At 40.4% G+C, this 13,643-nt stretch overlaps 2 protein-coding genes across 2 annotated transcripts in view; both read left to right on the top strand.

Moving 5' to 3' along the window:
• The window catches only part of rsrc1 (arginine/serine-rich coiled-coil 1), a 134,056-nt gene extending 131,889 nt beyond the window's left edge, over nt 1-2,167 (top strand). The window contains exon 10 of the mRNA XM_062987435.1: nt 1,885-2,167. Within this exon, the coding sequence (XP_062843505.1) occupies nt 1,885-1,977 (93 nt within the window). The 3' untranslated portion in view covers nt 1,978-2,167. The remainder of the gene's footprint in view (nt 1-1,884) is intronic.
• An 859-nt stretch (nt 2,168-3,026) lies between these two features.
• Nucleotides 3,027-11,325, top strand: mlf1 (myeloid leukemia factor 1). The gene is made up of 7 exons (XM_062987485.1): nt 3,027-3,184; nt 4,995-5,157; nt 8,653-8,745; nt 8,855-8,983; nt 9,167-9,326; nt 10,963-11,101; nt 11,187-11,325. The coding sequence occupies exons 1-7, from the start codon at nt 3,138-3,140 to the stop codon at nt 11,269-11,271; spliced, it is 816 nt and encodes a 271-aa protein (XP_062843555.1). The 5' UTR covers nt 3,027-3,137; the 3' UTR covers nt 11,272-11,325.
• The last annotated feature ends 2,318 nt before the right edge of the window (nt 11,326-13,643 follow it).

The raw sequence follows: 13,643 nt of genomic DNA, 5'->3' as shown, positions 1-13,643 counted from the left end.
TGTTGTTTGGATGAAAGTAAAGACTGATGAGCGCCGGGGAAGAGTCTCCAACTTCCAAACTTAAGGAACTCATAAGCCCAACTAATGCGGGAATCACTCAAATCCCGCTCGCACGCTGACACCCAAATCACTGTTATGCATTACGCTGTCATATGTGTTTAGGATACGAGAGCATTTACCGCCGCGCTGCCTCCCCTCTTTCCAAATCGAATCAAGCCGCCGAGCCTCGTATATGAAGCAAACTGGAACAATTAGAGGCCGGCACTGGCGTGCATAAACAATATAAAAGAGTTGTTATAATGGGTTACACAGACTTCTGATCTGTGATGTCTGGATTGCCATTAGATCTTGGCCAACTACGCAAAGTGGATTAGGGCTGTAAATAAATTAGCAATGTTAGGAAGAGTACTTGTAGGGAATTTAAAATTACATTCTGCTGCTTTACTTGCAATACGAACAGACATCTGAACACAAGCCAGCCGGCTAATTCTGAATTTACTGTAAGCATGCAGTACGCAGACTGTGCGTAGTTATGAAATGAAGCAATAATGCTATACATAGTGGGACGTTAGTACACAAGAAAGGCAGATTTAGCTATTCAATTTACTTCCATATTTTTTCCATTCTAATTCAATGTTTGTCAGTCTGATGTACTATCCAGTCTGGGAGCTTTTTTCCATCTGTTTACCATCAGTTCCTCTTTTTACTTCACATTATCTGGAAAGTCTTTCTAATTAGCGAGTTCTAATGCACTAAGGTTTTTTTTTTCTGTTGCCCTGCCCCTGTGCACAAAGCAAGTCCAGACCTCAACTTGTCAGTTGTGAGAACAAGATGTTTGGGATGAATTGGAATGTCTATTGGAATGTCTGCTTGCCCAGCATCAGTGCTTAATTTTACTAATGTTTTTACTCATTGGGAACAAATTCTCACAGACACACTCAAAAATCTTTCAGAAATCCTTCTGTTTTAGCTGCAAATACGGTGCCACGCCGTATTAATGCCCATGGATTAGGGAATGGATTGGTTTATATGCTTACGGCCTGGTGTCTACATACATTTGGGCATATAGTACAGAGTTTAACCCCATTTTTGCATATCAGTGTATCTAAGTATGGACTGGTAATTCACCAGTTAGTGCATTATACAAACCCACAGGTAGTTTAGACCTAGTACACCCATGGTTTAAAACCTTGGATCAAAAGCCCACACAGGTTCTCCTGAGATGCAGGTGAATGACATGCAGGGGTTATTTCCATCACAGCTGGTATATGCCGGTCTAGGTTAGTGTATTTTAACTTATCCCAGATGTGTTTAATTCATTCAGGCCAGAACTTTGTGCTCCATGTAAAAATCAGTTATGCTGGAACAGACGAGGCTTTTCCCAAACTGTTGCCAAAAATTTGGAAGCAGGTAATTTATTATATACACTCCAGGGCAAAAATGGGCCAAACCCAAAATTGTGTTAATTTTTTTAACTAAAAAAACAAGCCAGGAAAAAAACTGGAATATTTTGAACACAGAGATGAGAATTTTATATTTAAAACTATGAAATCTTTTCATAAATTATGACTAATTAATTCCTAATAGTTCATTGCAGCACCGAGCAGTGATGAGCAAATGATGACACAAGTCACACAAGCATTTTCTTATTTATTGTTAATATTTTTAACAATTCTTTTTTGTTAGGACTTCTGTTAGCAGTGAGTGTTTCTAACCCCTGAACTCAACAATTAGGAGTGGTGTCCACATACTTTTGGTCAAACCTCATGCAGCGTCAGTGTAACTCGTGGTGTAACAGCGACATCTGCTGGTGATTGTTGGTGTTTACACAATAAATTAGAGTCTCCTGATCAAACTGAACTGATCGAGTTGATTGTCTTGCAGTTATTCATGGACAAAGAGAAGGCGGAGAAGTTGTGGAAGAGTCGATTAATGTCACTGCGCCAGGAGAGGCTCATGGGAAATCCTGTGGCCTGATCACAAGTTCTTGTTTCTTGTTTCCTAAACTGTTTTTCTGGTTTTTTCCTTTATGAATCTCATTATGTGGTTATTGATGGAGGTAGTTTGATTTAGTTGAGTAAGCTGATAAATAACAGTGTTCCTAATTTTAAAATGTCTCTAAACTGGTCATTTTAAACCATTAAAATAAACTTTGTTGAATAATAAATAGTTGTGTGTGTTTTTTTTTTTTTCTGCTCTTATTTAACATAACAATTTTTGTTTTTATTAGAATATGATAATAATCCTTTTACCCCATGCTGACCTGAGACGTGTGCAGTTGTCAGGCACTTCTTTTCACCTGCCAGGATTCTGTGCATCATCCACCACTCATTCAGGTGTCTTAACCAGACAGCAGTGGTTCTATTTGTGCAGTGGTAATGAGGACCCTGACGACCTTCCTCCCGACCTGTGTGTGTGTGAGTGTGTTTGTGTGTGTGTGTGTGTGTTTGTGTGTGTGTGCTTGTGTGTGTGTGAGTGTGTGTGTGAGTGTGTTTGAGTGTTTGTGTGAGTGTGTTTGTGTGTGAGTGTGTTTGTGTGTGAGTGTGTTTGTGTGTGAGTGTGTGTGTTTGTGTGTGTGTGTGTGAGTGTGTGAGTGTTTGAGTGTTTGTGTGAGTGTGTTTGTGTGTGAGTGTTTGTGTGTGAGTGTGTGTTTGAGTGTTTATGTGTGTGTTTGTGTGTGAGTGTGTTTGTGTGTGAGTGTGTGTGTGTGTGTTTGTGTGTGTGTGTGTTTGTGTGTGAATGTGTGTGTGTGTGTGAGTGTGTGAGAGTGTTTGTGTGTGTGTGTTTGTGTGTGTGTGTGAGTGTGTGTGTGTGTTGGTGTGTGTGAGTGTGTTTGTGTGTGTGTGTGTGTGTGTGAGAGTGTGTTTGTGTGTGTGTGTGTGTGTGTTTTGGTTAGACAAATGCAGCAGGGGGCCGAATCTGTTTATAGCCGACCAATGAGAAGTCTGGAATCGGATCACGTGGCTTATTCACCCTCCCTAACCGTTTTAAATGTAAAGCGAGTGTTAGTAGTAATTGCATTAGAGTCGCCGGAGAGCCGCGTCAAGAGCTAATTAACACCAACAATTAAAACTTTGTACTATATTTTAACTACTTAAAATTAGTCTAGGCGTGTTTATTAGTCTTAATCTGTGGAAATGTTTAACAGTCTTCTCAGGGACTTTGAGGAGGACCCGTTCCTCTCGTAAGTGTAACGGTTTTTTGTTGACCTGTCAGATGTGTCCTCGAGCTCTTTCTCTCTCTCGCGCGCGCACGTGTGTATGTTTGTGTGTGTTTACTTTTGAATGTATCTGTTTTTATGACTTTATTTATTTATTTATATAAATTAAGGTTGTTAAATTATTTAGGGCAGCTTATCTGTCCTCCTGTTTGACCTGTGAATTGTGTTGACAGCTGTTGCCCGTCACAGGTCACGTGGTGACAAATACAAACAAGTTTCTCATGCTGTGTGTTTACGTGACGTGACACAACGCTGTATCATGGTCAGGGTCGCTGTAGGTCATGTTCCCGGTAAAACAGGGAGTAGGGTAGGAATAACTCCGTGGGCAGGGTGTCAGTCACACTGTAGGGCATCAGAAACACTCACTAACTCAATCACACCTTTGGACAATTTAGATAGACAGTCAAGCTTTAGTGAAACTGTGGTAAGTAAGAACATGCCAAACTCCTCACAGAGAGTGACTGGTGGTATTAAACTAATTCAGTTTTTGCTCATCACAGTTAAACTTGGAAGAGGACTTGACAGGTAATAAGGCTAAATCAAACGATTTGAAAATTAGAAACATGTATTGTTGGAGGTGCTTAGCCCACCAGCGCCAAGTTCCAGGTTCGAATCTCAGCAGTGGTATCAGCCGGCATCATATGCAGACATAGTTGGCTATGTCAGTGGGAGGGTGGTTGAAGCCCTGGGATGGATTGGCACCCTGTGGACTGTTACCCGGTGGGAATTGACCTGCCACGATCCAGACCAGGATAAGGCGCTGGACATCCAAAGTAACCTTATGACCAATTTGATCACAGAAACCAACAGGTATTTCAAAATAAATCACTGATCAGCAAACAGTGTGTTCAGACCAGGGATGGTAATAATTAAGTAATAACTGAGTCGTAAGTCAGTTATAGTTAGGTTTAATTCAACTCCAGCAGCTGATGGCTGATGTTTAAATGAGGAACAAGCTTTAGGAGAGATTCAATACCTCTTTATCGCCCATGTAGAACATGTCTTAACCAACAGTGGTGTCATGCTGAAATGTGCACATCTGCTGTCAGGTGCATCCTCTATTAGGAAAGCATATATACAGGATATACAGAATGATAATAAAGCCCATCCTGACAACATTAGTGTTGAATGTGGTGAACGTATCAGATAAACATAAACTCAGTAAACAGGACCAGTTCAGCATGATGAATGTAGATTTTAGAGCCAGTAAGAAAAAATACAGGGCCGTTTTGCCTGTGTTTGGTACCAAGCTTTGAGATAGCTATCAGCCCACCTCACCTACACATTTGTTGGTAATATGCCTGGGTGCCAAGTGTAGCCTGTCCTAAAATTGCTGAACAGTGGTCAGTGGGGATTCTGAGGATCTCTGTCTCTAAGGCTCATCATCACCTCTGAAAGAGCGACGGTCTCATTACTAAATACGATCTAAATACTTAAACTAATTATATCAGAGCTGTATTTGTATTTTAATATCAAGCTAAAGGACACCATGTCCAGGGTATTTCAGCCTCTCACCCAGTGTTTCTGGGGGAACTAAACCGGCTGAAAACCTTACCAGGATAAAAAAAGGCTGATAAAAATGAAATGAAAAAATTAGTGAGTATGTCACACTTAGAGATGACGTCCATAAATAAATAGATAACGCAGAAACAGAATAAAAAAGCAAGGTAGGCAAGGTAAGCAATGCCTCGTTAAGTCTCATTAAGAAGCATTCTTGCTTTACATGTCAATTTGACCTCAGGATGACTCTATATTCCTTTTTTGTCTATGTTAGCGATCCTTTCCGGGCACACAATGACCGTATGCACCAAATGATGAGGAATTTTTCAGATCCCTTCAGCCACGGACTCATGCCCAGTCTCACAGATGGCCGGGACAGAAGGCGTAGGGGAGAAGGCCAGACAGGCACAAGCGTAGCCCTCCGCAATGACAACAGAGTAAGTTTGTTTTGACCTGTTCATACTTCTAAATATACTGTTGCTTCTGACTTTTCTGTGGGCTAATCTGACTGAACCCATTGTAAAGTACGTACTGTACATTCGTTGGGCTGAACGGCAGCCACACCCAGAGGGAACTGGTGTAGAAAAGCAAACTTTGTTGTAACAGTGCTAACAAGCTTTGTGCACTAATGCACCCATACCAGAACCACACACACTACCATGTCATTGCAGTGCTGAGATTGGTCCACTTCCCAAATATCATCTGCTAAGAGAAATGGCGTACAAAGTAATGACAGGGTGTACAGAGCAACAGATGGGCAACAGTCAGTGTATCCACAGAGATGCCCTGATGGATTGGCGCCATTGGCTGGTCCAGTGCATTCCTGCTTTGTGCCCAGTTTTTTCCCTGTTGGACCCAGACCTGCTCCGACCCAAATATTCACAACTGCCAAGGTGAATATTTTAAATCCTGTTCCTCATATCCTTGTACTCTCCACCCTGATTCGGGAAGGGACGTGAATATACAGCTAATGTGCGGGTGTTGAGCCATCTGGACATAGCAGCAGCCTATAAGAGTATCAGTGAGACCAGTTGAATAAGGTCGTGCTGGAACACAGCCACGGTGTAACCTGAGGCTCTTTACTAGATACAGAGCTTATTTGACCACTAGAGGAAGGGGAGATGGGTGTAGAGAGGGGGGCGTAGAGCATGCTGGACCTCATCAGCTTCCAGGAAGATATGTTTAGCCCTGGATGTATTTTTAGCTGACTGGTCAACATTGTTCTAGTGACACATTGCTTTCTTACTCAGGCTAACTCGAGACTCTCCTCGGGATTTAACGGACTGAAATGTTGACACGTAGACCCAAACCAGGCTAGTGAATAACAGTCCTGGATTTCTTACTTTAAAAAAAGGGGTTAAAGCAAGGGTTATCATGTCATCAGAGACATGATCCCACGGTTGTTTCTGTAAACTTGGTTTATAACAGAGCATGATGAGCTCAAGAGCTCAAGATTGGTTCAGAGAGGTCGAATCTCGGCTGTGGGATTTTTTAACATTTCAGTTGGTCAAGTTATTTTAGCATCTATCAGACGATGAGATTTGCTCTAGACCCGAACACATTCAGCACTTAGTGTTCCTGACTGATCAAGATTGATCTTTCCATTTTCCTCCCAAACAAGTTGTATTCAATTACACAGTTACCGTTCCTCCACGGTGGCAGAACCAAATTCTGAACAAGAAGGGCTGAACATAATACACGTGCGATTGCCAAAGGCTTCTTTTCATCTATCCGAGTTCACACAGAGAGCAGTATCGCATCTGTAGAGTCACGCACTGCTCTCCGTTATTCCTCGTCTCTGTGCAGGCACCTTCAACCAGCCAGCGAAGGTCACAGTTTTAGCAGTAATAAGAAATTAATTCATTGCGCATACTATCATACATACAGTAGCTAATCATGTCTGTGTAGTTGCCCGACCAACCAATAGAGATGGGATTCAAACTTAACTGTTCAAGAGTTTAAGTAGAATTGGATTATTGCACCATTTTAGCACCGCTTGAAAGAATTATGGGTCATAACAGATGAAATGTGTACGTAGATTTTATTTGGATTACCATCTAGTGAGGTTTTAGTGACCACAGAGCACAGACCACTGGTCTAGACTGATAGAGATGTACTGCATGGTCGTACACCGGCTCTTTACGGGATGCACATGTTTATGTCTGCACTGCTGTCCGGATAAGGTCACTGTCCTCAGACACGTGACTCGGTATTCCCCCAGGTCATCAGCTTCTATACACAGAGCCCACCGCTGCTCTCGAGTATCATCAGACACGCTACATGGGATATTCCAGCTGCACTCACACATTTGTATCTGACACATTCTAATATTCTGCCATCCATCGTAGTTTGGTAAATATACCCAGCGCTCAGATCAGACTGTTTTGGGAATATCGTATTTCAGTTTCGTTCGCCTCGTTTAGCATTAGATGCTTCTTTATTATGGAGGACCAAAGAATCCTAAATGTTATCATTTCACAAATGCATACACACTGATGAGCCAAAACAGGGATATATTAATGCATCAGTGCCCAAGGGTCACGACCCATGGTTTGAAAAACCCTGGTGTACTTACCACCAAAAACTGTCTGGGTGGGAATCTTGATGTTATGACTTAATATGGCAGAAACAGGTCTTGAACTTAGTCAGCAGCCCTGTACACACAGCTCCCAGCTCACACATTACGAACACTTTAAAAATATCCTCCTGCAATCGAATCATGACTGTACCCTACTCTCATGAGGCATTATTAGTCCCTAGTTCTCTTTCGGGTGCCGATAGATTAACAGCTGACTGACCTTTCAGAGAAGCAGATGCAGTGACCATTAAACGTGTATGTGCTTTCTAAAGATACTGTTCCAAAAACATAAGCATTACTACAGAGTTGTTCCCTTTTTGCAGCCTCAGCAGTCTCCACTCTTCTGGAAGGTTTTGAACTGTTTAGTAAATGTTCTGTGTAGACCATTGGAGTTCCTCGACACTAAACTTGTCACCATATGGAGCAAGTTTAGGTAAAGTTTAGATTTTACTGTATGTTAAGGTTAGACAATAAAAAGAAACTTATCTGACAGCTCAACTATTGGGATATACAGTCACTGACTGTAGCCCATCTGTTATAAAATAATGAATCAATGCACGCTATTTGGACAAAGGTATTGGTAATTATAATAACTGTAATAATGGGCTTGCAGTACTGTGATTGCATATATTGTTCATTTGAATCTATTTCTTGATTGGTTGTTTGGAGAACTTTACTGTCGTACTTTGTTTTGAGTAATTGCCACATAGCACAATAAGGCCATGGTGTTGGGCATGAATCCAACACTACTGCACTTAATTGTATAATCCCAAATGTTAAAAATGTTAATAAAAACTAAGCAAATCAAATACTTATTAACAAATCTGATACTGCCCTAGTCAAATTCAGGGCACTGCAAATATTTGTGTGCTGTTAATATGAGCAGTTGAATAATTAGACACATGTTAAAATTTTATAGAAGCACACTTACTATAACAGACCCACATGACCCAGTGACCTCTGACATGTGCCGTGAACTCCAGAGTTCTCTTGTTACTGCTGGAATTTTGGGATTATTCTTTGTGCATGCCATTCCCATGCTTGCCCCCCATGTACCCCATACAATCAGAAGACTGTAGCACAGGAGCACTTGGCCATACAAGTGCATACACCCAAGCCACCGTCCTTTTAAACTGTCCAGTTGGCTGATGGAGGGAACGCTTTGAAGAACAATTATCACTAAGAATACTCTAAGCACAGACTTCAGTAGTGCACTTAGACCGAAGTGCTGATACATAAGAGGAGGGAGCTGGGGAAGACTGTTTACGCTGATTATGTATTTTGGTGATTTGTTTATGCTGGTGATGTAGAACAGTTGCCTTTAATAACTGACTGTTATTCATGTATGTCACAGCAGGACGTGGATTTCTTCAGGAACCCTTTCGCAACGATGGACAACATGATGTCAAGCATGAGGAGCCGAACAGAGCAAATGCACAGAAACTTTGTGAGTTTCCTCACAGATAAAACACAATCTTTGCATTTCTTTATATTAATAATTTTAATAAATAATGTGTGAAATGATGCCTGAAGTTAAAAGTTCCACTTATTTTCAGGACAACATGTCCACAGACCCCAGCACCCACGCATTCAGCTCTTCATCTGTCATGACTTACTCTAAAGTGGGAAATGATCCTGCCAAGGTGTTCCAGTCTTCCTCCCAGACGCGCCACGCCCCTGGAGGGGTAAGTACACCAAAATAAACTGCAAAATGTAACAGCGTAACACCAAAGAGTTTTGAAAAAATCTAATCGCATCTACACAAAAGTGCTGCGCAAGCATGAGCTTGCCAACCCATTAGGGTTTGACCAAAAGTATGTGGACATTTGGCCCATTCCACAACTTACTGAATGTGTGTGTGTGTGTAGATAAAAGAAACAAGGCAGACTTTAAGAGACACAGACAGCGGCGTTGAAAAGATGTCCATCGGCCACCACATCAACGAGAGGGCACACGTCATCGAGAAGAAACACAACAGAAAGACGGGAGAGAGAGAATTTAACCAGGATTTTCAGAATATGGATGATAGTGAGTGAATCTCTTGTTTTTACATTTGCAAACAAATTAATGTAAGCATTTTAAACACATTGTTTTGGGGGAAAAACTTATTTTATATACAAAACCCTTGAAAGAGAAGGAGAGATATCATCATACCTAATAAATACCTACATTTTATATGCTATGCATGCACCATAAAAGTGTTTACATGTATATAGAATCATACTGTAAATTTTTATTTTTTTTGCTTGTTTTTATACTGTTAGTGAATGTTGTATGTTGTGTGTTGTGTGTATGCAAGAAGTTGTTGTCTGATGTGAGCTGCTGTAACAAAGAAATTTCCTGCAAAGGATTAATAAAGTACCTACCTACCTACCTACTTACCTACTACCTACCTACCTACCTACCTACCTACTTACCTACCTACCTACTACCTACCTACTTACCTACCTACCTACCTACCTACTTACCTACCTACTACCTACCTACCTACTTACCTACCTACCTACCTACTACCTACCTACCTACTACCTACCTACCTACCTACCTACTACCTACTTACCTACCTACCTACCTACTACCTACCTACCTACTTACCTACCTACCTACTACCTACCTACCTACTTACCTACCTACCTACTACCTACCTACCTACCTACCTACTCACACTATAGAAAATCAGAGGAATTCAAAATACAGTGGTACCTTTTAATTCAACGTCACCTAAACTCAAAATCTTTGAAACTCAACGCCCTTCGTCGAGAAATTTGTACCCTTAAACTCAACGTTTCTCTTAAACTCAATGTGTTCAGTTTTTTAATGTATTAAAAGAACGGCATAGAAACACGAAACCTAATTCTCTTAATTATTACTGCTCAGAAGTTCTCTCCACTAATGAAATTTCTCGCTCGTTTTATTACAATAAGTCACGTTAAGCTTTGTGCACCACCACACTCCACAGGAAATAACGACACAGCTTCTCATGTAAATGCACCTTTACTGAACGGAACCCGATATTCCAAGATCAAGCATCACCACAATTAAATAGCATCAGGAAACAATAAAGAAGTAAAGATAAAGTGTCAAAAACAACCCCATTATTTTACATTAGCCTGAAATATATGCAGTTCCACAGAACCATGGAACACATGAACAGGTTTCTCATACATACTTACGGGAAAAAATACTTTGAAACTCAACATCTTTAAAACTCAACGCCACTCCCGGAATAGGAATTTAAAATAGAAGTCAACATGTTCTTCATGGATTACAGCAAAGCTTTCGACTGTATTGACCACACAAAATTATTGAATGTCCTCAAGGAAACAGGAATATCAGAGCATCTCATCATTCTGATTAGGAATTTCTTTACTGGTCAACAAGCCACAGCAAAGGAGGACTAGGCTGTATTCCGACGAAATTCCAGTTCAACCTGTATGCTGAACAAACTGTATAATGAGAGAATCAGGTTTGGAGGACGATGATCAGGGATTCCAGATAGGTGGAAGAAACATCAATAAACTTTGATATGCGATATGAACAAGTTCCACCCAGCCATAACAAATATTGTTTTTTTCCTTTGCTTGTTTATCTCTATGTAACGGGAAACTCATGTTACCCTGGGCACAAATCCCAAAACTGTTTTTATCACCTCTGACCTTTACAGCTGAAGCCCAGGCCTTCGACGATGAGTGGCAGCACAAGGTGTCCGAATTCCAGCCTGCTGCTGTGCTGTCCCGTCTGGAGGCTCCAAGAGTCAGAACAGTCCACCGAGCAGCCATCACCGGCCCGGAGCACACAGACAGGTCCACATTTAAATCATTTGAAATGTTCGTTAAACACAAAATAATACAAAAAATGTACTTAAATATATTTTATTTTCATTTCCAGAGAAAAACAAGAGAAGCCGAGAGAAGCGGGGAAGAAAACTCACGTCTCTGAGCTCAACATTCAAGGCACCGGTGTGAGGAAATAATAGTTAAAGAAACTGAAATAAAACTCTCAAAGCCAACGTCTGGCTGGCGGCTCGGCTCATGTCCTGTTCAGTCCTTTTGTTCGGCAGAATTTTTTCATACTTCTTGCTTCTCATGTGTAATCAAAAGAGCATCAGTGATCCAAATCTGTCTGCTTTTTTTTCTTACGTTGCATTGCCAATGAAATGAGGCCGTCTTACAGGGTTTAGTGCAACCAGACAGTGTAATACGTCCTAATAATTTTAGATGAAATGACATACAGGTCTACTAATAGTTTTATCACCCACAGGGAAAGGTAAGCTGGATTTTCCTTATTTTCTTAAATATTTACTGTTTGTTTGTTTATTAGGATTTTACACTTTGGTTACATTCATGACAGGAACGGCAGTCACTCATTACACAAGATTCATCAGTTCACAAGTTTATATCGAACACAGTCATGGACAATTTTGTATCTCCAATTCACCTCACTTGCACGTCTTTGGACTGTGGGAGGAAACCGGAGCACCCGGAGTAAACCCACACGGACACAGGGAGAACATGCAAACTCCACACAGAAAGGTCCCGGAACGCCCCACCTGGGGATCGAACCCAGAACCTTCTCTCAAATATTTAGTTTGGTTACTTTCATGACAGGACAGGTAGTTACAGGTTAAAATAATTCATCAGTTCAGGTTCATTGTTAAACACCTTCACAGGTAATTCTGTATCTCCAATTCAAGTCACTTGCATGCCTTTGGTCTATGGGAAGAAACCAGAGCTCCTGTAGAAAACCCACACAGACACAAGGAGAACATGCTAAATCTTTTTTTTTTTTTTTTGCTTTAAATCTAATATAAAAAAGTTAGCAAATGCACTTTGTATTTCAACACTGTACAGTATTGTATTTGTCATTGACTTCTATGCCCACCCATCTAAGAAAAATAAATGCTTTGTCCATTTGTAAAAAAAAATAAGTACTTTTTTATATTTCTCAATTTGTGTCTGTCATTCAGGTTTAGTTTTATGTGAATTTTGTCTTTGCTGTTCTTTTTAATAAAGGTTTTGCTCAAGCACTGACGCTACATGCTCAATAAATGTGATCTGAACTCTTTTCCCCCGTCTCCAACTGCAGAATTTTATTTGGGACACAAAATACTACATATTCGTATTATAATACTAAATATCTACTTTTCTCTATTTTTAGGGTTCAGTATTACCACAGCTTCATTCTGGTCAAGGTCACAGTGGGTCTGGTTTCTCTGGAATCACTGGGCACAATGCAATAACACACCCCAGACAGTAAAGCAATCCATCACAGGATCTCGGCCAACACCATAACCAACAATGTCAGTATGTAGAAGCCTGACGGCACCGCTGGGGATTCGAACCCTGGATCCCAGCTGTAGTGGGCTACTATACTGTTGTGCCACATGAGCACCCTAGTCATTTTGCTACCAATAAACGCACCACTTTTTATGCTTAAACTGTAGGGTCTATATATTTTAGGTAGTAAAGGGTTTCTTGGCTGCAAAAAGAGCCTCTACTTAAAATAATAAAAAAATATTTAAGGAAAATTCAAGGGCGACATCTGCTGGCCAAACCCGTCAAACACCGCAGTATATTGATATTAACATTTACATTAAACACTGATGCCTCTGTGCAGAGGTGCTACAGACTGACTTTACATGGTTTTGCTATTTTAGAACAAGAATGTAGACTTATATAAACTACAGCTGTATTCAAAACATCACATTTACTTAAAGGATTCATACACACGTTATGATCAAAAAGATGTGGACACCTGGCCATGAGCATGTTGGACATCCTATTCCAAAGCAACCTGAACATGTTTAAGCCACATCCATTGCTCAAAGCTATATAAAAATCAAGTATAAAAAAAGTTATGTCTGCTGCCTCGTCTCAACAGTTTTCCTGTTTCTGCATAACTCATAACTTTTTTTTAACTTTAGTTCTTCCACACCACTACAGCACATGCGCACTGAGACTCAGGTCAGTTCTTCCACACTCAACTCAAACTCAAAAGAAGCTTTATTGGCATGACAAATATGGACATTCGTATTGCCAAAGCAAGTTAGAGAAAATAATAAAATAAAAATAATAATAATAAAAATAACAATAAAAAAGAACAAATATATACAAAACAGTTACATGTGCAAAAAATATAAAATAGAATAGAATATTAATAAAAACAGTGCAAAATAATAACAATAACAAATATAATATTTACAGTAATGAGGTAGTAATAACGATCAGTTTGTGTGTGTGTGTGTGTGTGTGTATGGGACATTGTCACCCACTGTCGCTCACCTGGTGGCAGGTGTGCGCATTGAGACTCGGGTCAGTTCTTCCACACCACTACAGCACATGCGCA

This window comes from Trichomycterus rosablanca, chromosome 25 (genome assembly GCF_030014385.1).
Source record: "Trichomycterus rosablanca isolate fTriRos1 chromosome 25, fTriRos1.hap1, whole genome shotgun sequence".
Lineage (NCBI taxonomy): Eukaryota > Metazoa > Chordata > Actinopteri > Siluriformes > Trichomycteridae > Trichomycterus > Trichomycterus rosablanca.
Note: the sequence above shows the minus strand (reverse complement) of the source record. Positions and strands in the feature narration are given on the sequence as shown.